The sequence below is a fragment of the Orycteropus afer genome, unplaced genomic scaffold (genome assembly GCF_000298275.1).
Source record: "Orycteropus afer afer isolate SDZICR_OR568_19922 unplaced genomic scaffold, OryAfe1.0 scaffold00153, whole genome shotgun sequence".
NCBI lineage: Eukaryota > Metazoa > Chordata > Mammalia > Tubulidentata > Orycteropodidae > Orycteropus > Orycteropus afer.
Window position 1 is genome coordinate 5,274,067 of NW_006921740.1, and position 23,014 is coordinate 5,297,080.

Consider the following 23,014-nt stretch of genomic DNA (forward strand, 5'->3'; position numbering starts at 1 on the left):
GCTGAAAATACTATGGACTGCTAAAAGAACTAACAAATCTGTCCTGGAAGAAGTGCAGCCAGAATGCTCCTTGGAAGTGAGAATGGCTAGACTTCACCTTACCTACTTTGGTCAAGTTGTAAGAAGAGGCAATTCCCTGGAGAAGGATATCATGCTTGGTAAAGTGGAAGGTCAATGAAAGAGGAGAAGGCCCTCAACAAGATGGATTGGCATAGTGGCTACGGCTACAACAGTGGGCTCAGGTATAGGTAGGATCATGGAGCTGGCACAGGACCGGGCAGTGTTTCATTCTGCTGTACATGGGGTTGCTATGAGTTGGAGATGACTCAGTGGCACCTAACAACAACAACATCAACAACCTGATCATTCAGCCTGTCTACACATCTGTTTACCCATAGATTAATTTTGTTACCACTCACAACACAGTATTGTATGTGTAAAAGGGTTTATCTTTGTTGTCTGTACCTCTTGTGTACCTCTGTGTCTTCTTCCTCAGTGCCCCTGTGTTGATCACTTACTTTTGGTACATTGCCTTTCCCTTCACCAGGTGGTGAATGAACAGAAATTTGATTTTTTTTTTTTTTTTTTCATAGTTTTGGAGGCTGCTCTAGAGGAGCACTGTCTCTCTGTCCATTCTAGTGTTCTTCTTCACATGCCTTGGAGATCTTCACAAGGCATATATCTTTCCCCCATTTGTGCTTACTTGCTTCTGTGCTTAATCTACTCTTTAAGGAGCTCTGATAGCATAGTGCCTAAGGCATTTGACTGAGAACCAGAAGGTTGGCAGTTCAAACCCACCAGCCTCTCCATGGAAGGAAGACTGAGCAATCTACTTCTGTAAAGATTTACCACCTCGGAAACCCAAAGGGGCTCACTATGAGTCTTTATGTCTCAAGGTCATTGGTTTCAGGCTCACAGTACACTGATGGCCTCATTACCATATCAAAGAAAACCCTATTCCCAAATGGAATTATATTCACACATAGACCCATTAAACCAAACCTATTGCCATCAAGTCAGGTCTACTTCTGTAAAGATTACATACAGCCTTGAACACCCAAAGGACAGTTCTACTCTGTCTTATAGGGTTGCTGAGTCAGAATTCAGCTGTGTCAGTTTAATTCAGTTTAAATGTTCAGTCCTGCATTTTCTGTTGCATAATTGCTTTAGATGGAAGTTGTGTAGAGTTTGGCAATTTGATTTTTAGGCATCTGACAAAGAAGTGTTATCCCACCTGAATGAAAAACAGCAACTCATATTAGTTCAAATGTATGTAAAGTATCTCGGTTCATCAAAATGCTTGGGATGGTGAATTCTTTTAAACTTTCTGGTTAACCAGAGATTAATCAAAAACCCCTTTCCCTTTCAATCGTTTAAAAAAAAAAAAAAAAGATTCTGAAACATGTCAGTGTTCTTATCTGATGATTAGGAATATTGTGAGGCCCAAGGTGATGATTAGGGATATTGCCATACCCAAGGCTCATTATTAATAGGAATTCTTTTTGTACAGCATAATAGAGTGAAAAAGTATTTAAGAATTAAAGCAGAATTTGCCCCCCCCCCTTTTTTTTTAATTGAATCCCTAAATTGAGTTTATTTCCCTGTCATTTGGGCTTTCTCCTTGTCCAGGAGCACAGTCACATATAGCTGGTGGAGAGCCCTGGTCAATAAGGTTGTGGATAATCAGGGGGTCAACTTTTATCAAATTTGAAAGAACAGGATTATCATGAGCCCTTGGCCTTTGAGATAGTAAAGGATTCAATACTATAATAATTATCTCTGAAAGTGCATGATTTTTACTTTCAAGAAAAGAAGGGGTCATAGACATGGTGACAGCTAACTTCTGTAGAGTGGTTACTATATGCCAAGTGCGATTATAGATGTCCTTATATGCAGGGTCTCTCTCAATTTTCACACAGCCTGATCAGGCATGTGCTATTATCATCTCCATTTTGAAATTTTATTTTATTTCCAGTGAAAAATATGCAAAACAGAACTACACCCATTCAACAGTTTCTACGTGTACCATTCAGTGACATTGATTACCATCTTATAGTGTGTCACTGTTCTCACCATGTCTACCTGTATTGTTTCACCACCATTAACTTAGATTCACTTCCCCCTAAAGTTTTCATCTGTACTTTAGAGTTGTTGTCAATTTGATCTCATATAGATAATTCCATGTTCAAGGCAAATACTCTTTTTTAAAAAAATTGTGATTTGGGTGAAAGTTTACAGAGCAAATTCACTTTCCATACAGCAGTTCACATACACTTTGTCTCATGACATTGACTACAATTTACCACAATACAGCAGCTCCCTTCCCACTCCTTCCCCATAGTTACCTCTTCCCTGTGTCCTTCCCTCCATGTACTTCTGCCCCCTGAGCTGTCTCCCTGTGCATACACAGCCCTTCTTTCTCCCATGATTGTTCTCTCCAAGGAGTGTATCTACCTCAGGTAAATGTTCGACTCATATGCCCATCTTTTGTTTGGCTGGAAGCTACAGGTGTGGGTTCAATTCCAGACCTGAAGGGCAGCTAGGAGCTATAGTCTCAGTGGTTCCATCAGGCTCATTCAGACCAGCAAACCTGGTCCCTTTCTTTTAATGATTTTGAGTTTTGTTCCACGTTGCTCTCTCATTCTATCCAGGATCTCCTACATAGATACCCCTCCAGGTGGATGACAGTGGTAGCCAGGCACCATCTAGTTCTTCTGGTCTCATAGGCGTATAGACTGAGCATCGCATGATGTACCAGTTGCTTGAACTAATTGTTTCCATGAATCTTTGGTTTTCTTCATTCTTCTTTGCTCTGGACAAGGAGAGACCCATCATTGCATCTAGATTGACGCTTGCAAGCTTTTAAGATCCCAGTTGCTACCCGCCAAAGTAGGATATGGAACAATGTTTTGTGTAGTATGTTATGCCAATTGAGTTTGATGTCTTCTGTGGCTATGGTCCCGAGCCCATAGATCCAACTACTCACTTCCTCTGGGTAGCTGGCTGTGGCCAAGAAGTGACTACAACCTTGTCCCTTGTCAGCTCTACTATATACCTGTGAATTCTTACAGAACATACCAATACACTTGTAGAAACATTGTCTGCCAACCCTATGCATAGTCTTGGGCACACTCTTCCCTGAATAGACATACCTAATAGTTCAGCCTGTTACCCATCTATCCGCCTGTATATCCATGTTTGTCAAGGCACATACTCTTTACTAATTGGGCTAAACTGTTTCATTTAAAGATGACTTCAGAGGATAGTTTCAGTTCAAGGTTTAACAATTATCTCAGGGCAATAGGTTCCAAGGTTTCCCCAGTCTCAGTGGGTCCAGTAAGTCTGGTCTGCATAAGAATTGGAAACTCTGTCCCATGTTTTTCCTGCTTTGGTATCATTCCCATTTTATAGATAAGAAAGCTAAGCTTAAAAGTCAAGTGACTTTTCTAGGTCAAACCTTGCTCTATGAGTCGAAATCCACGTGGCGGCAATGGGTTTAGTTCAACTAAATTCCAGAGCCCAATTACTCAACCTTCAATACCAACCACTTGTGAAGTCTTTATACTTTCCATTACGTAGGCGAGAAGTCAACCACAAGAAAAACACACAGTGGAAGTCACCAGAAGTGGGTTCAAGCCTCAGCCCATGTTCTAACTGCTGAAAGGCTTTGGGCCCTTCACTTGATTGCTATGGGCTCTAGTTCCCACATCTATCAAAGGAGGACAGTAGAGCAAAAATCACGGGTTTCCCGCCATGTTCCTCAGAGCCCTGCTGCCTCAGTAGCCCCATTAGGCAGAACAGAGTCCGTTATTCCTGTCTTGTTTGTTAGGTTTCTGTAGAGGATGTTGCTTGGGGAAAGGAAAGCTTCCATTGCTAAAAAAATTTTAAAAATCAACTGAATTTTTAAAAAGGCAAATCAGATAACTGGGTGCCCCACAGGCCTGAGATTTATAGCTGCAGAGATGTTATATTTCCTTACAAACTGGACTAACTTTTCATTTTAGGAGAAGAGAAATACCCCGTTTTCCTGTTGAAAAAAGATATTCATTCCTTCCCTCCCGGTGGGGTCACTCAGCTATCAGCACAGAGTCTGTGTTATGAAGGGACAGGGCACTATATCATGGACTAATAACTAAAATGTCACAAGTTTAGGTCTCTTATTTAGACTTAGGCTGAGAGTCTGAGAACATGAGGGGCTGGTTTCACCGCAAACCTGCTTTTGTCTTTTTTCCACAGAAAACCTGGTGCTTCAGAGCAGGCACTCTTTAGATGGCTCCAAACTCATGGAGAAAGCTGAAACTGCGCAGCCACTGTGGGTTACGTTAGCACTGCAAAAACAAAAGGGGTTTCGGGAGCAGCAAGCAACGCGAGAGGAGAGAAAGCAAGCCAGAGAAGCCAAGCAGGCAGAAAAGCTCTCCAAAGAAAACGTGAGCAGCTTCATCTTCAACATTAGTTTGCCTTCCTGAGCCAAGCCCTTTGAGGTCACAAGGAGAAAAATAAATAAATGCTGGTGGGGGTGAAGGAGAACACTTAGAAAGGGTAGAGCAATACATTGACCTCTGCTAAAGCGGGGAAGCATCTTCAGAATGAAATTTGATCCAGTTTCTTATGCTCTTAGGGAAACCTGATTTAACAGAACCCGTGCATTAGAAGGCAGTGGTGGTTCAGTGGTAGAAATCGTGCCTTCCACGGGGGAAACTTGGCTTTAATTCCTAGCCAGTGCACCTCCAGCACAATCACCACCCGCTTGTCATTGGCAGCTGCGTGTTGCTCTAATACTGAACAAGTTTCAGTGGAGCTTACAGACTAGGAAGAAAGGCCTGGTGATCTACTTCCAAAAATCAGCCAGTAGAGCACAATAGTCCAATCCACAGATCATCATGGGGACAGCACAGGACTGGGAAGCATTCCATTCCATTGTACATGGGGTTGGAAGCACTGATAAACACACAGCAATTACATGAAAATTATTTAATTGGAGCATTGAGTTGAGTGGAAATCAGTCTTGCTCTGTGGCCCTGATTTTATAGTTGATTAAATGTGGCTCTTCTAGGAAAATAGCCTTCCCTCTTGGGCACATTTGCACTGAGGTGCTCCATTGTTGGGGGTGGGAACAGGTGAGCACCCATTGCTCGAAATGCAATCCAAGTCCCTTTGGGGAGGAGAGGTAGAAGGGGCTGGCCAGCAGAGGCCCCAAGGCCTGCAAGGCTGGTCATTCTGTGTCCTTGTTGGAGAACATGCTTCACCTGACTTTCTCTGCCCACCCAGGTCAGTGTCAGCCCGCAGCCTGAAAGTGGCAGTGTCAGCAGAGCTGGTTCTCTGCACAAGTCTCCTGCTCAGCCAGCAGAAGAGAGGAAGCCAGAGACCGCAGTGGCTAGGCTCGAGCGCAGAGAACAGCTGAAAAAGGCCAGCACTCTTCCTACATCTGTGACAGGTAGAGAGCAGGTCCATTTCTAGTTGACCATAGTTACAGCTCCCCTTCTTATAGAGTATACTGTATTTTCTACTGTTTAAACCTAGTAAGTGAAGGGCAGTGACGGTTCGGTGGTAGAATTCTTGCCTTCTATGGCAGGAGACCTGGGTTTGATTCCTGGCCAGCATCGTGTGCAGCCTCCACCTATCTGTCAGTGGAGGCTCGCATGTTGCTGTGATGCTGAACAGGTTTCATCAGAGTTTCCAGACTGAGATGGACTGAGAAGAAAGGCTTGATGAGGGAGTTCCAAAAATCAGCCAGTGAAAACCCTCTGGATCACGAGTCCAGTCTGCAACAGATCGTGAGCAGGGAGATGGCATGGAACTTTGTTCTGTCGAGCACCGACTTGACAGCAGCCAACAATAACAACAATAACTAGCCTACATTTTAGACATTTCAAAGCACAGGCTGGCTGTCTCCTACCCCATTCATAAACTTTGATTCTGATAAAGCTCACCTCACAAAAACCCTGAGGATTCACCCACAGTGAGTGATATAATAATTAGTGTTCAACAGCTAGCTCTTCAAGGGATGCAGGGAGCTCTGACCTATAGCATTGGCCATTTTCCATGGGGTAAATACTTCTACTATGGCCAGTTTCAATGTGACCTTCTACCAGCTTGCAAAATTCCTGGACACTTAACAATTGGCTCTTACAAGCTGGTATGACCCATTTCCAGCACCTACTGCCTGTAGTCCAACCGAGTTTGTTTTATTAACGTGCTACATCAAGGGAAACAACATGTCAGAGGAACTTTCTAAACAAAGGAAAATAAAAAATAATTAGGAATGGGGGGTAGAGTTTAGGTAGAATTTAAATGGGACTGTGTTTTGATGTCTTTCTCCAGGGATTGGTCCCTCCAGGTAACATATCCAAAGTAAATGAGAGGGACATGACAAAGTCTCACCATCCTCACTTCTAAGAAGCATTTTGGCTGTACTTCTAAGACAGATTTGTTTGTTCTGCTGGCTGTCTGTGATATATTCAGTATTCTTCAACAACACCACAATTTGAATGAGACAATTTTTCTTTGGTCTCCCTTTTTCATTGTGCATCTTTCACACATATGAGGCAATTGAAAATACCCTGGAGAAGGACATCATGTATGGTAATGAAAAAAATGAAAATGAAAAAATGGTCAGTGAAAAAAAGGAAGATTTTCAATGAGATGGAATGATACAATGTTTGCAAGAATGAGGTCAAAGGTCACAATTGTGAGAGTCCAAAAAGTAAAACTCGGGCTGAAAAACTTAAAGAGATTTATTGAGAATACAAACAAGTTGAGGAGGTGGTGAATACTACAGGGTAAGACAGACTGCTGTGCTGAGGTATGGAGCAGCAAGGGTTCATAAAGGCTAAAACTGCAGGCAGGTGGGGTACAGCTAAAGCTATCTTCATTGTCTGAATTAGTCTGCAGGTGGCTGGGGTACAGCTCCTCATTGTTAGTGGATGATACCTGGGTTGGTTATAACAGGGTAATGGAAAAGCCCAGAGTATCACAGAGGTGTAATAAACATTTTTTGAGGGAGGTTGAGGAGCAGTATCTTCTAAAAATAAGTTGACCACAAACTGTTCATGGCTGCAGCTATTTCCTGAAATTTATGAAAATAATCCACTGGTACATCTCCTGGGTAACAGATTGCAAAGCTTGCGGGGATTTTGCAGAGAATTCACATATGGGTTAAGATTGAGTCACTGTTGCTCCCTTGGCATGAGTCCAGGCTAAGCCAAAAGCCCATTTTTTAATTTTTCCCTTTGTTGTTTCCTCCTTTTGATCAAGAATTTTCTTACAAATTCATTGAACACTATAACTGCATGGGCTTTTAACTTGCCATATGTAGGGTCTCTCCTTAGGGCAAGTAGTAGGTCTCAGTTTCTCCACAAAGGAGTAACTCATGTCGGTTAGGGTTTTTGATGGCTGAATGGGTTGTGAGTAGCCACTTATCTTTTAAGCTGTTTAAGACCCCAGATGACAGGGTTCAGATGTCATTAGATGGATAGCTGGACACCACTCCAAACTTCTTCACCATGGTTATAAACTTGAGAAGGTTGACTGGGAGGAAAGCTGAATTAAAATGGGAACCAGTTGGACTAGGCAAAGACTTAAACCAGGGACAGGTGCATCCACAGATGTCTCAGTAGTTTCTTTAAAGTACATAACACATTGCTTATGTTTGGGGGTGTATATATAAATATAGAACCAGGTGATGCCAGAGAAGAAATGTTTGATTAGGAGGTGATGTGATAAGGTAATTAAAAAAGACAATGATTATGAATATGAAGGTGGGGACCAGGTTTGCTGGTCCAATAGAGCCTGGTGGAACCACTGAGACTATGGCTCCTAGCAGCCCTTCAGGTCTGGAATTGAACCCATACCTGTGGTTTCCAGCCAAACAAAACACAGGCATATGAGTTGAACATTTACCTCAAGTAGATACACTCCTTGGAGAGAATAATCATGGGAGAAAGGAGGGCTGCTTATGCACAGGGAGACAGCTCAGGGAGCAGGAGTGTATGGAGGGATGGACACTGGGAAGAGGTAACTATGGGGAGAAAGTGGGAGGGGAGCTGTTGCATTGTGGTAAACTGTGGTCAATGACATGAGACAAAGTATATGTGAACTGCTGTATGGAAAGTGAATTTGCTCTGTAAATCTTCACCCAAATCACAATAATAAAAAAAAAAAATTTAGATGAAAACATTTCCAAACATAATGATCAATATTATTTTCAAAGAGCTTTAGACATAACACATAAGGCTCTTGAGACATAATATTAATTAGGATATAGCAAGAATGTGTGTTTTAAAGACAGGCATGTGAGCTGAACATTTACATTAGGTAGATAAACTACCTATTGTGGATTGATCAATCATGGGAGAATAAAAGGGCTGTGTATGCACAGGGAGACAGCTTGGGTAGGGGGCAGGAGTGCATGGGAGGGAAGGAGACAAGTAGGAGGTGGCTATGGGGAGGAAGTGGGAGGAGAGTTGTTGCATTGTGAGAGATTGCAGTCAATGTCATGGGACAAAGTGATGTGAACTGCTGTATGGAAGATGAATTTGTTCTGTAAACTTTCACCCAAATCACAATAAAATTATTAAAAAAAAAAAAAAATGAATGTGTGTTTAGTTACTTCATGCTGCTCTAACAGAAAATACCATAAATGGGTGGCTTTAACAAATAGGAGTTTATTCTCTTACAGTTTTGAAGGCTATAAGTCCAGGTTCAAAGTGCCAGCTCTAGAGGCTGGGTGAAATCCCCTCGACTTTGGGCTTTACTCTGCCTCTTGGTCCTATCCCACTGGAGCTAGAGGCATCTCTTCCCTCAGGCAGCTAATGGCTGCTGAAGCTAATAAGCCCAAGGTTGACAAATAAAAATGATACAGTCCCAATATTACCACAAAACACACAGCAGGCCACTGATTCAAGTCCATTAAGAGTCCCAGGATCAACAGAGCATGACAGGCTGCTGAATGAAGACTCGGCTACATGCAGGGTCTAAACATGGCAAAAAGCTCATAGACCATTCCTAAAGCTTCTCTTTATGTACTGGGAGCAGACCACATCTCTAAGGCAGCTACTCAGCTGCTCACAGTAGATTCTATCATGGAGTTGATTACCAGTGTCATCATGGGGAATACTATATCCAGCTGCCTAGCCATTCAAAACCAGGACCAGCCAAGTTGACACATAACCTTAACTACCACAATGTACTAATATAAAAATCACAAGAATGTGATTTTTTAAGTCTCTAAACATCATCTCTCAGTTTGTCTTACTGTGCTCACTTGCATGTTGCTGTGAGTCTGGAGGCTCTGCCAACAGTATTGCTAATACCAGCAGGGTCACTCATGGTGGACAGGTTTCAGCAGAGCTTCCAGACTGGGAAGAAGGATGGAGCCATCCACTTCTGAATAAACTGGCCAGTGAAAACTTTATGAATAGCAGTGAACCATTGTCTAATATGTGGCTGGAAAACTTTATGAATAGCCATGAAACATTTTCTCATATAGTGCCAAGAGATCAACCCCTCAAGTGGGAAGGCAGTCAAAATATGACTGGGAAGAGCTGCCTCCTAAATGTTGACCTTAATGACATGGAGAAGTAAAGATTTCAGGACCTCATTTGGTGATGTGGCATGACTCAAAATGAGAAGAAACAGCTGCAAACATCCATCAATAATTTGAATATGGAATGTACAAAGTGTGAATCTAGGAAAATTGGAAGTTGTCAAAAATGGAATGGGACACATAAAGATTGATATCCTAGGCATTAGTGCAGCTAAAATGGATTGGTATTGACCATTTTGAATCAGACAATTATATGATCTACTTTGCTGGGAATGACAAATTGGAGAAGAATGGTATCACATTCATCGTCAAAAAGAATGTTTCAAGACCAATCCTGAAGTACAATGCTGTCAGTGATAGTATAATATCCATACACCTACGGTGAAGACCAGTCAATACGACTATCAAATTTACACACAACCACTAAACTCAAAGATGAAGAAATTGAATATTTTTACCAACTTCTGCAGTCTGAAATGGACCAAGAATGCAATCAGGATGTATTGATAATTATTGGTGATTGGAATGCAAAAGTTGGAAACAAGCAAGAATCACCAGTAGTTGGAAAATATGGTGTTGGTGACAGACATGACACTGGAGAGCATAATAGAATTTTGCAAGACCAGCGACTTATTCATTGCAAATACCTTTTTTCAACAACATAAATAGTGGCTATACACATGGACCTCACCAGATGGAATACACAGAAATCAGATCAACTATATCTGTGGAAAGAGGTGATAGAGAAGCTTATTGTCTTCAGCCAAAATAAGGCCAGGAGCTGACTGTGGAGCAGACCATCAATTGCCCATATGCAGGTTCAAGTTGAAGCTAAAGAAAATTAAAACAAGACTATGACAACCAAAATATGACCTGAATTTAGAGACTATCTACAGAATATATTTGATGCATTGAACACCAGTCACTGGAGACCAGACTAGTTGTGGGATGACATCAAAAACATCATCCATGAAGAAAGCAAAATGTTATTAAAAAGACAGGAAAGGAAGAAAAGACCAAAACAGATGTTCAAAGAGACTCTGAAACTTGTTCTTGAACGGATAGTAGCTAAAATGAATGGAAGAAATGAGGAAATAAAAGCTGAACAGAAAATTTCAAAGGGTAGCTCAAGAGACAAAGTAAAATATTATAATGAAGTGTGCAAAGACTTAGAAAACCAAAAGGGAAGAACATACTTGGCATTTCTCAAGCTGAAAGAACTGAAGAAAAAATTCAAGCTTCAAATTACAGTATTGAAGGATTCTGTGGGCAAATTACTGAATGATGCAGGAAGCATCAAAACAAGATGGAAGGAATACACAGAGTCACTGTTCCAAAAAGAATTGGTTGATGTTCAGATATTTCAGGAGGTAGCATATGATTAAGAACCAAAGATATTGAAGGAAGAAGTCCAAGCTGCAGTGACAGAATTTGCAAAAAAAAAAAAAAAAACCAAGCCTCCAGGAATTGATGGAATATCCATCGACATGTTTCAACAAATGGATGCAGCACTGGAGGCACTTATCATTTATGCCAATAAATTTGGAAGACAACTTTCAGGCCAGCTGACTGGAAGAGATACATATTTGTCCCCTTTCCAAAGAAAGTTGATCCAACAGAAAGTGGAAATTAACAATATCATTAATATCACATGTAAGTAAAATTTTGCTGAAGGTAATTCAAAAGGGTTGCAGCAGTATATTGATAAGGAACTTCCAGACGTTCAAGCTCCATTCAGAAGAGGACATGACATAAGGAATATCACTGCTGGTGTCAGATGGATCTTGGTGGAAAGCAAAGAATACCAGAAAGATGTTTACCAGTGTTTTATTCTATGCAAAGGCATTCGACTGTGTGGATCGTAACATATTGTGGATAATGCAATGAATGGGAATTCCAGAACATTTCATTGCACTCAGGAAGAACCTGTGCATAGACCAGGAGGCTGTTGTTCAAACAGAACAAGGGGATACTGCATAGTTTAAAATCAGGGAGGGTGTGTGTCAGGGTTCTGTCTTTTCACCATACTTATTCAGTCTGCATGCTGAGCAAATAATCTGAGGAGCTGACTATATAAAGAGAAATTCAGGATCAGGATTGGAGGAAGACTCATTAACAACCTGGGATATGCAGATGACACGATTTTGTTCACTGAAAATGAAAATGACTTGAAGCACTTCCTGATGAAGATCAGCAATTAAAGTCTTTAATAAGGATTGGACCTCAACATAAAGAAAACAAAAATCTTCAGAACTGGACCAATAAGCAACATCATGATAAATGGAGAAAAAATTGAAGTTGTCAGGAATTTCGTTTTACATGGATCCACAATCAACACCCACAGAAGCAGCAGTCAAGAAATCAGACATCCTGTTGCACTGTGCAAATCTGCTGCAAAGGACCTTTAAATACTGTAATGTGTTAAGAAGCAAAGATGTCAATTTGAAGACTAAGCTCTGGTAGCATAATGCCCAAGGAACTTGACTGCTAACCAGAAGCCTGGCAGTTCAAACTCATCAGCCACTCCTCGGAAGGAAGATGGGGCAATCTATTTTCATAGTGATATCACCTCAAAAACCCAAGGAGGAGTCACTATGAGTCAGGTCCGACTTGAGGGCACATCACAACAACACAAGCTATGGTATTTTCAGTTGCCTCCTATGCATGTGAAAGCTGGACAATGAGTAAGGAAGACTGGAGAAGAGTTGATGCCTTTGAGTTGTGGTGTTGGCGAAGAATACTGAAAATACCATGCACTGCCAGAATGAATGAATTTGTCCTGGAAGACCTGCAGCTAGAATGCTCCTTGGAAGTGAGAATGGCCAGCCTTCATCTCACCTACTTTGGTCATGTTGTCAAAAGGGACCATTTCCTGGAGAAGGATGTTATGCTTGGTAAAGTAGAAGGTCAGCAATAAAGGGAAAGATCTTCAATGAGATGGATTGATAGGCATAGCAAGGATTGTGAAGATGGCAAAGGACCAGGCAGTGTTTTGTTCTGTAATGCATAGGGTTGCTATGAGTCGTAGCTGATTCAACAGCACCTAACAACATGATCCTACTGTTACTCACAAGGAAACTGAATAAGTTGTTTCAACAACTTGTCAAAGGTCACAGAGGTAGTACCAGTTAGTTAGATTTAGATCCAGTGACCCCGATGCCCACACTATTAATCACCATACTATACTGACTATGCGGTTAACCAGTATTCTTTGACAGCAGCCAAACTCACCATACATTGTTTTTATTTAATTTGGTCCTCGCATCATTTTTATATGGTAATTCAGTTTAATTCTACAAACCTCAAATTCAGATATTTACCAACTACAATAAAGTTTCCACAATTAGATACATATGCTGAGGATTCAATTCGATCTCCCCAAATCTGTTCCCATTTCACCTTCCCAGAATAAAGGTCAACCGCCTTCATTCTATGAGAATAGGAGCCAATGTACACAGTTGCAGATGACTTATCAACAGCTGGTATTATAACCAGAGATGAAGCATCTGCACATTTGCCTGTGTCTGACCTCCACCTCACATGTAACTCCAGTTTTTCAGCCCCTGTTACAGGTTTCTCCTCTTTAGAAACTTTTGTGACACAGGATGCCTTCTCTGACTTCTCAATAATAGGTGGGGGCTTTATGCTTTTCATATTTTGAATAGTAAGCTGCGAAATTAAATCAGAAAAGCTAGGTGAAGGACAATGTCCTGACTTAGTTAAAAATCTGGTAGTATTCAGAGTCAGGTCAGGTGCCATTGAGTCAGTTTCAACTCGTAGCACCTTATGTACAGTAGAACAAAATACCGCCCAGTCCTGCACCATCCTCACAATTGTTGCTGTGCTTCAGCCTGTTGTTGCAGCCACTGTGTCAGTTTATCTTGCTGAAGGTCTTCCCCCTTTTCACTGTCCCTCTCTTTCTTTATACATACAAACGTGTGTGTGTATGTTAATCTAACCCTAAATTTTCCCATGGGTTTTTAGGTTTTTATGTGGGTGATTTACTTAATTTTTGGTAACTGTATTAAGACAGCAGCATTTTTCTTATTTTAAATTTCATTGATGTCTATATTACTGATGTAATTTTCTAGGTAAGCAGTTCAACCTTCTTTCTTCTCATTAATAAAATTACTTTTTTTCTTTAAATAAATTTCACATAATATCTAGCTTAAGTTACTTAGAAAGGCTTTGTTTTCAATGTTTACATAAACATAAAATCTTTGTCTGAATAAATTTATTTTCATTGATTACTGAGAACATTGTTGTTGTTGTTGTTGTTGTTTGCCGTCGAGTCGGCCCCGAATCATAGCGACCCCTCCTTGGGTTTCCGAGGCAGTATCACTACAGAAGTAGGATTGCCCAACCTTCCTTCCGAGGAGTGGCTGGTGGGTTTGAACCGCCAGCCTTCTGGTGAGCAGTCAAGGGCCTTAGGCACTATGCTACCAGAGCTCCTACTGGGAACATTAGGACTATTTAATTTATACAAGTGCTTATATATCATTAAACCAATCAGTAAATTTTTAGCAGAATATTATAATTTAATTTAATAATACAATTCAGAGGTAATAAATTGTTACATTCTTATAACCCTGTTTTTTGTATGTTTTATACAGTTCTTTAAGAAACAATTCAGAATAATTTGCTTTTTTTAAAGCTTTGTTCCATCAGTCAAAATGAACAGTCTAATCTTTTCAGTGTACTTTCTACATAGACTAATTTATATAAAATTTCCTCAGTGTAGCTAGTGGAAACCCAACTCACAAGAAACAGTGTATTTTAAAAGACTGCCTAATGAAAGGAAAAACTCAGCAAATGGCATCCTGAAACAATACAGAGACTCAGACACAAAATGAAACAGGAAAACCATATAAATTCACTGTTTGTGAGGCTAGCTCAAGCACCAAGCTTATACAATAGCACAGAAACAAGCAGACCAGTTTTTTTTTTTCCCCTCTCACTGGAATAATTTCAGCTTCATTTATTTTATTGTTGTATTTTTATTGTGATTTTGGTGACAGTTTACAGAGCAAATTAATTTTCCATACAACAGCTCACTTACACTGTCTCATGGCATTGACTGCAATTTCCTACAATGCAACAGCTCTCTTCCCACTTCCTCCCCATAGTTACCTCTTCCCTGTGTCCTTCCCTCTCATGCACTCCTGCCTGCCAAGCTGTCTCCCTGCACATACATAGCCCTTCTATTCTCCCATAAGTGATTTTTCCAAGGAGTGTATCTACGTAATGTAAATGTTCAGCTCATATGCCTGTCTTTTGTTTGTCTGCAAGCCTCAAGAGTGGGTTCAATTTCATACCTGAAGGGCAGCTAGGGGCAGTAGTCTTCAGGGGTTTCACCAAGCTTCATCAGACCAGCAAATCTGGTCCCTTTTTTTTTTTTTTCTTTATGATTTTGAGCTTTGTTCCACATTGTTTTCCCACTCTATCCAGGATGTCCTACATAGATCTCCCTCCGAGTGGTTGACAGTGGTAGCTGAGCACCATCTAGTTCTTTTGGTCCCATAGTCATATAGGCTGAGGACTGCATAGTATACCAGTCTCTTGGACTAATTGTTTCCATGTGTCTTTGGTTTTCTTCATTCTTCTTTGCTCTGGACGAGGAGAGACCCATCATTGCATCTAGGTAGACGCGTGCAAGCTTTTTAAGATCCCGGTTGCTGCTTGCCCAAGTAGGATGTGGAACAATGTTTTTGTGTAGTATTTTATGCCAAGTGAGCTTGATGTGCCCTGCGACTATGGTCCCGAGCCCACAGGTCCAACTACTCACTCCCTCTGGGTAGCTGGCTGTGGCCAAGAAGTGACTACAACTTTGTCCCTTGTCAGCTCTACTATATACCTGGAAATTCTTATAGAACATTTAAATACGCTTGTAGAAACATTGTCTGCCAACCCTGTACATGGTGCAGCCCAGTTTTTTAAACCAATAGTTCTTTGGTAAGATTAACCTAAATCAACAACAACAACAACAAAAAATAGGTCTTAGATAAGTTTACTAAATTGCCAGTCTCAAATAAAGAATGTTGTTCAGACCTTTTGACTAAAACTGTGTATTATGCAATAGTTCTAGGAAGAAAAAAGACAATGCAAATGGGAACTTATTTTTTTCAAAGGGATCACTGAGATTCTGGATTATTTTTGAACATGAGTCCCAATAACAGTGTCCTGGTAGGGGAAATCTAGGCTTATTTATCCAGGGTGTTAAGCTTTTAGGTTAAACTTTTGGTTTCATTCTTTCTGTACCAAATTCATTCTGCTGGTTGGAGGCCTAGTCTCTTACTTTAGATCTTAAATATATTAGTCTCTTTATTGGGAAAAAACCTTAAAGTGGCTACTCATGTCTTTTAAAAAGCATTAATATAGTAATTAAAATAGACATTTTATTTTTATTTTTTGAGAGCCTTGTTTTTCCGGCATACTATGTAGAAAATTTTGTTTAGTTCAAGTAATCTTTGTAATGGTCATTCATTTTCTAAATTTCCTTTAGTGAGCATAAGACAACCAACCTGACGTAACACAGAGCCAGTGCTGTAATTGTTAAACATATAACATGCAGCAGTCCCTGAAGGAGGCCTTGCCTCAGATTTAGATGTGGCATTCTCCATCTTCTCACTGAATATTGCTTGTAAACAATTGGTCCCTAATGATATGCAGGAGTCCCTAATAATATGCCTGACAACTGCCTCCAGTAATACTTAGTGATATGTAGGCATTCCTGCCATAGCATGCTGAACTTTAATGAGTGCCCAGAAGGGAAAGTGTTCAATAAATATCTCTCACATACTTACAATGAATTCATTAAACTGCTCAGAAAGATGAGTAGAAAAAGAGAGTAAAGGAAAAAGATAGTCAATAAATCTGTCAAGAGAATGCTACACAAAAGAGAACAGAGTTCGATCTAAGAGCTCTTACTGGGATGACTCTGGGAGGGTATGGAGACAGATGAGCACAAAGGGTTAGTGACGGCACCAAACTCCAAGTTCCTGACTCCCTGGGGCCACTAGTGGTAAGGCACCTTTGGGTCTTGCTGACTGACACCAAAGAAACATCCACAAGTAAAACTCAGACTCAGGAAATTTTAAAATTAAAGAGAGATTTATTGGGAGTACAGGCAACTTATGTTGGGGAGGTGGTGAATCCTACAGGGTAAGACAGACCACTTCACTGAGGTACGGAATGATAAGGGCAAAAACTGCAGGCAGCTGGGGTACAACAACTCATTTTCATTGATTGATACCTGGGTAGGTGTTTAGGTTACCTAGTGCTGCTCTGACAGAAATATACCACACGTGGAATGCCTTTAACAAGCAGAAGTTTATTCTCTTACAGTTTTGGAGGCTTGAAGTCTGAGTTGAAAGTGCCAGGCACTAGGGGCTGTGTGAGAAAGCCCCCTCAACCTTGGGCTTCAGCTCTGCCACTTGCTCCCGGCCCACTGAAGCTAGAGGCTTTTCTTCACTCAGGCAGCTGCTGGCTGCTGAGGCTGACAAACCCAAGGTTGACAAGCAAAAAGGCACAGTCCCAATGTTACCAAACAACATGGCAAGCCACTAATTCAAGTCCAGAAGAAGTCCCAAGATCAGCAGGGCATGACAGGCTGTTGAACAATGACTTGGCTACATACAGGGTTCAGGCGTGCCAAAATGCTAGAGACTTCCTCAAAGTTGCTTCTTATATACTGGAAGCAGCCCACATCCCTAAAGCAGCTACTCAGCTCCTCCAGTAGATTCCACCAAGGAGTTAATTACCAATCTCACCATGTGGAATAACTATGTCCAGCTGCCCAGCCACTCAACCAGACCCAGCCAAATTGACACATCACCTTAACTACCACAATAGGTTAGAACAAGGTAATGGAAAACTACAAAGGACTATAAGGAGGTCAGAAAAACATTTTTTGAAGGGGGTTGAGGGGCATTGACCAATTACAGAGTATTCATAGGTACAGATATTTCCTTAAGCTTATGAAAATAACCTACCAGTACCTCTCATGGCTAACTGCTGGCAAAACTTGAGAGGGGATTTTGCAGAGAGTTCATATATGGGTCAAGATGGAGTCACTGTTGTTCTCTTGACAAGGGTTCCGGCTAAGCCAAGAGCCCATTTTTGTGTTTTTCCTTTTGTCTTGAGAGTGATGCAAGACTGGGCAACGTTTTTTGTTTTGCTTTGTTTTTTCCAGTTGTGAATTAAGTGAAAGTTTATAGAGCAAATTCATCTTCCGTAAAGCAGTTCACATACACTTTATCTCCTGACATTGCTGCAATCTCCCACAATGCAGCACCTCTCCTCCCACTTCCTCCCCATAGCCACCTCTTCCCTGCATCCTTCCCTCCCATGCACTCCTGCCCCCTGAGCTGTCTTCCTGTGCATACACAGCCCTTTTATTCTCCCATGATTGATGGTCTCCAAGGAGTGTATCTACCTAATGTAAATGTTCAGCTCATATGTCTGTCTTTTGTTTGTCTGGAAGCCTTCCAGACCTGAAGGACAGCTAAGGGCCATAGTCTCAGTGGTTCCACCAGGCTCCATCAGACCAGCAAACCTAGTCTCTTTTTTTTTTTTTTTCCTTTTTTTATGATTTTGAGTTTTGTTCCACATTGTTCTTCCACTCTATCCAGCATCTCCTACAGAGATCCAGGACTGGGCAACATTTTGTTCTGTTATACATAGGGTCGCTATGAGTCAGAGCCAACTTGACAGCACTTAATATCAACAACAAAACAACAGTAGTATTCTGATGGGCTTAAAGCAAAGTAGCCATTTATAAAAGTTTTGGAAAGAAAATGATATGCCTACAAAGGAGTCATTAGGTGACTTGCATTCATGAGGCCTGGTCTAAAAAGCTGACTCCTCCTGTTTCCTTTGAAACAACAAAATCAAGATAAATGTGTGGAACATTGTAGCTGAAAACCTGGTTCCCCACCTAGGTTGGAAATCAAAGCTGTTTATCTGCATCGAAGTGACCCACATGGTTCAGATCCTCCAGGCAGGAGTGAGATGTTCCATTCTCGTGATATGATTTCAAACAGCAGAGTTTCCGACAATGCATGATTTTAGAGATCAAAGTTTCTCAGCACTAGATCCCTTCTGTTAATTAACAACAGCAGTGTTTATACGTTCATAACACAGAAACCAATGCATTTTTTTAAAATTCTCTTTTCTGTTAAAAGATGAAATGATCCAATGATGCTCCCAATGATTTCTTAATCCAAAACACATGGAGTATAGATAAATCCAACAAGCTCCCTCTCAGGACTTAATTAGGTCACATCTTCCACACCAGGCAGCACTGTTCCCCAGAAGAGAGCAGCACCCTGCTCTGAGATCCAGAGTTTTCTATGCCTTGGTTACCTGCTAGCTGAGGTCTGGAAATGTAAGGAGGTCTGACTATTAAAACTACATTTACTCTTGGTAAGAAACACATGCACATGTGCACACACACATACCTTTACATCTGAATAGCATTGTTGTTGTTCATTGCCGTCGAGTCAATCCCGACTCATGGCGACCCCATTTGTTGCCGAGTAGAACTGCTCCACAGGATTTGCGAGACTGTGACCTTTCAGAAGCAGCCCTCGAAGCCTGTCTTCCAAGGCACCGCTGGGTGGATTTGAACTGCCAAATTTTCAGTTAGTTGTCATTCAGCTAGTAATTGAGCACTTAACCATTTGCACACTCAGGGACTCCTAAAAAATAAAATAAAAATAGCACTTCCATGGGCACCATTTCATTTGATCTTTCTTGTTGTTGTTGTTAGGTGCCCTCAAGTCAGCTCCTACTCATAGCAACCCTAGGTACAATAGAACAAAACACTGCCCGGTTGTGCCCTCTCCTCACAATCCTTGCTATACTTGAGCCCGTCATTGGAGCCACTGTGTCAGCTCATCTTGGTGAGGGTCTTCCCCTTTTGTCAATAACCCTCTAGTTTTCCAAGCATGATATCCTTCTCCAGGGAATGGTCCCTTCTGACATGACCAAAGTAAGTGAGACAAACTCTGGCCATTCTCGCTTCCAAGGAGCATTCCAGCTGCACTTCTTTGAGAACAGATTTGTTAGTTCTTCTGGCAGTCCATGGTATTTTCAGTGTTCTTCTCCAACACCACAACTCAAAGGCATCAATCCTTCTGTGTTCCTTATTCACTGTCCAGCTTTCACATGCATATGAGGCGATTGAAAATACTGTGGCTTGGGTCAAGCACACCTTAGTCTTTAAAGTGACATCTTTGCTTCTTAACACTTTTGAGAGGTCTTTTGCAGCAGATTTGCCCAGTGCAATATTACGTCTGGGAAGTATTTTTGTTTCATTGTGTGTGGGGTCACCATGAGTCAGGGGCCAACTCAACAGCAGCCAATGACAACAGAAAGTGATACATGTGCAAAGGAGTTGTTAGAGAAGATAGAAGTCATGAGAGGTGGTGTAACTGGTGGGACACTGGGGGGTGCCTGGTAGAGGAGCTAACCTTTTTTTTTTTTAATTTTTATTGTGATTTCAGTGAAAGTTTACAGAGCAAATTCATTTTCCATACAGCAGCTCACATACAATTTGTCTCATGACATTGACTGCAATTTTCCACAATGCAACAGCTCCCTTCCTACTTCCTCCCCATAGCCACCTCTTCCCTGTGGTGTTCCCTTCTATGAACTCCTGCCCCTCAAGCTGTCTCCCTGTGCTTACACAGCCCTCCTATTCTCCCATGATTGATCTCTCCAAAGAGTGTATCTACCTAATGTAAATGTTCAGCTCATACGCCTGTCTTTTGTTTGTCTGGAAGCCACAGAAGTGGGTTTAGTTCCAGACCTGAAGGGCAGTTAGGGGTCATAGTCTCAGGGGTTCCACCAGGCTCTATCAGACCAGCAAACCTGGTCCCTTTTTTTTTTTTCCAAATGATTTTGAGTTTTGTTCTACATTGTTCTCCCACTCTATGCAGGATCTCCTACATAGATCCCCCTCCAAGTGGGTAACAGTGGTAGCCAGGCGCCATCTAGTTCTTCTGGTCTCAGGGTTATATAGACTGAGGATCACATGGTGTACCAGTCCCTTAGAGTAATTGTTTCCATCCATCTTAGGTTTCCTTCATTCTTTACTCTGGATGAGGAGAGACCCTCATTACATCTGGATGGTCGCTTGCAAGCTTTTAAGATCCCAGTCACTACTCACCAAAGTAGGATGTGGAACAATGTTTTTATGTAGTATGTTATGCCAGTTGAGCTTGATGCCTCCTCCAACTATGGTCCCGAGCCCACAGGTCCAACTACTTGCTGGAGGAGCTAACTTTTGTCTTCACCAGCTTGATAGGTTCTAACTGCTGGTTTGATTGTTTTCTTCATGTAGTTGTGTGACTAGAAGTGACTGGCTGTGTGACCAAAATCACAGAATCAACCATTTGTTTCTTATTATGCAGGCACAGCTCCTGTGTACAGGGCATGAAGAATCTAGAAACCCTCAGAAATTAGAACTGACTGCACCGTGGCCACTGTTACTCTGTATGCAGCAGTTATTATCACATGGCGTTCTTTCCCTAAATCCGAAATGAGGATATTCTCACCAGAGGGCCCGGAAACTTCCTTCTCTGTGCTTAACCAAGTTTTCCTTTCTGAGTTGAATACTTACGATAAATCCAAACATGGTTCTGACTTACTCCTCTCTCCTTTTCCTTCCAAACAAAATCCAGTGGAGATCTCGGATTCAGCTCCCCCAGCGCCCCTGGTGAAAGAAGTGACGAAGAGGTTCTCCACGCCAGACACTGCCCCTGTGTCCACAGAACCAGCCTGGCTGGCTTTGGCCAAAAGGAAAGCCAAGGCCTGGAGCGACTGTCCGCAGATTATTAAGTAAAGAGGGACTCTTATCCATTCCTGTTGCCTGTTTTCAGCTCCTCTCTTGACCTTTTTATTTATTTATTTTTTTATATGAGGCTTAAAAAAAAACAACTAGGAAAAAGAAGCATGTCTCATAGGCTCTAAAAATAATGTTTAGAAACTGAACTGGCCATGTTCATTATAAAGAGTGTATTTGCACAACCCTAGGTCTTGGTGCCTTGAGCTCCTCCTAGTTCTAAAAAGAAAAGTCCATCCGAGGGACTACAAGAAACATAATCTCCAACCTAAGGACTGACGAGAGCCTGCCTTGCCTGTTCCATAGTTCTTTCATACCCTATACCCAATTCATAACACATACTTTTGCCAATCTTTGTAATGGCGCTTTGATTCTCTGGTACAATTTTTTTTTAAATCCAAAATCATTTACCCACTGTCTCTTTGGGGGTTTCTACCCTTTTCTATGGTAATGGTGATAAGATCACGTGTAGCTGGAAACAAGGACACCCATTCTCCTGAATACAGAGAGTACCGGGAATTGTGAGAAGCAACCTGGCCCCCAACTCTGCACCCAGGTATGGTTTTCTTGAATTTTCCTCATCCTGAAGCTATACATGAAAGGCAAAGCCATCCACACTTCTACCATACTGTTGATCCAGTTATACCAATTCCCTCCTTAAGGACATAATGAACACTTGGACCAGTTGGCTTCTAAGCAACATTTTTGTTTTAATATCTTGAAAGGAAATTCTGTATCAGCTATAACTTCTCTTTCCATCTAGTGTGGTGGTTCCTCAGCTGGCCAGATTTCACCCCAGGCCCACTGCATCAGATCGTGTGAGGACGGGACCAGGAATATACATTCTGGCAAAAACTCTTTAGGTGAATTCTGCTCTCTCTCAGAGGTTGAGAACCACTGATTCTAGCACACTGTGGTGTTTCAAATCTGAAGGGGAGGTGTATTTCACCCAAAGAAGCAAAAATGAGACAGGAAAAATAATAAACCCCAAAACCTGCCATTTATTACAAGTTAAGAGGGGCTACTGACATTACATGTCTCTGAAAATGCCTTTAGGTCTTCAGGGAATATTAACAGGAAGTAATAAGGACTTCCTGCAGGAAGTTGTTTTCTTCACCATAGTTGCGTTTTTCATATTTAGAGCCAAATATTCAGTAGCATTTATAATTTAGAGCAATCACCTTGCTCCCTTTAATAAATATCTCGGAGCTTTAAGAGGCCTTGTTATTGTGCATACAAAGAAGGGACTTGGCAGCTTAAAAGTCACATATATTCACTTTTTATTCCCCAAATTGCCATCATATGAAACATAGACATACCAGCAAACCCACATTTTGCTGATGCTAACTTTATATCTCATGCTGTTGGCATATTCCTCTTTCCTGAGATTCTGATTCCAAAATATGTGTACATATCCTTTATTGGCAGCAGGGGGAATGCCATCCTCTTTTCCTCTCCTACAAAAACAAATGTTATTCGTGTCCATCATTACTTTCCTTTGTGCCTACTCAATATGCAATGTATTACTATTCCATCATATACCCTTAAGGAAGGATGACAGCGAAGTTATTTATCATGTAGAAAGCATTTCCTTTCTGGGAACAGTAGCCTCACTATAGCAGCTG

General features: G+C 41.3%; 1 protein-coding gene across 1 annotated transcript in view; it reads left to right on the forward strand.

The window, feature by feature from the left end:
- The window catches only part of CRACD (capping protein inhibiting regulator of actin dynamics), a 49,827-nt gene extending 28,438 nt beyond the window's left edge, over positions 1-21,389 (forward strand). Inside the window, exons 6-8 of the mRNA XM_042781703.1 lie at positions 4,237-4,427; positions 5,269-5,434; positions 21,229-21,389. Coding sequence (XP_042637637.1) covers positions 4,237-4,427; positions 5,269-5,434; positions 21,229-21,389 — 518 coding nt within the window. The remainder of the gene's footprint in view (positions 1-4,236; positions 4,428-5,268; positions 5,435-21,228) is intronic.
- The last annotated feature ends 1,625 nt before the right edge of the window (positions 21,390-23,014 follow it).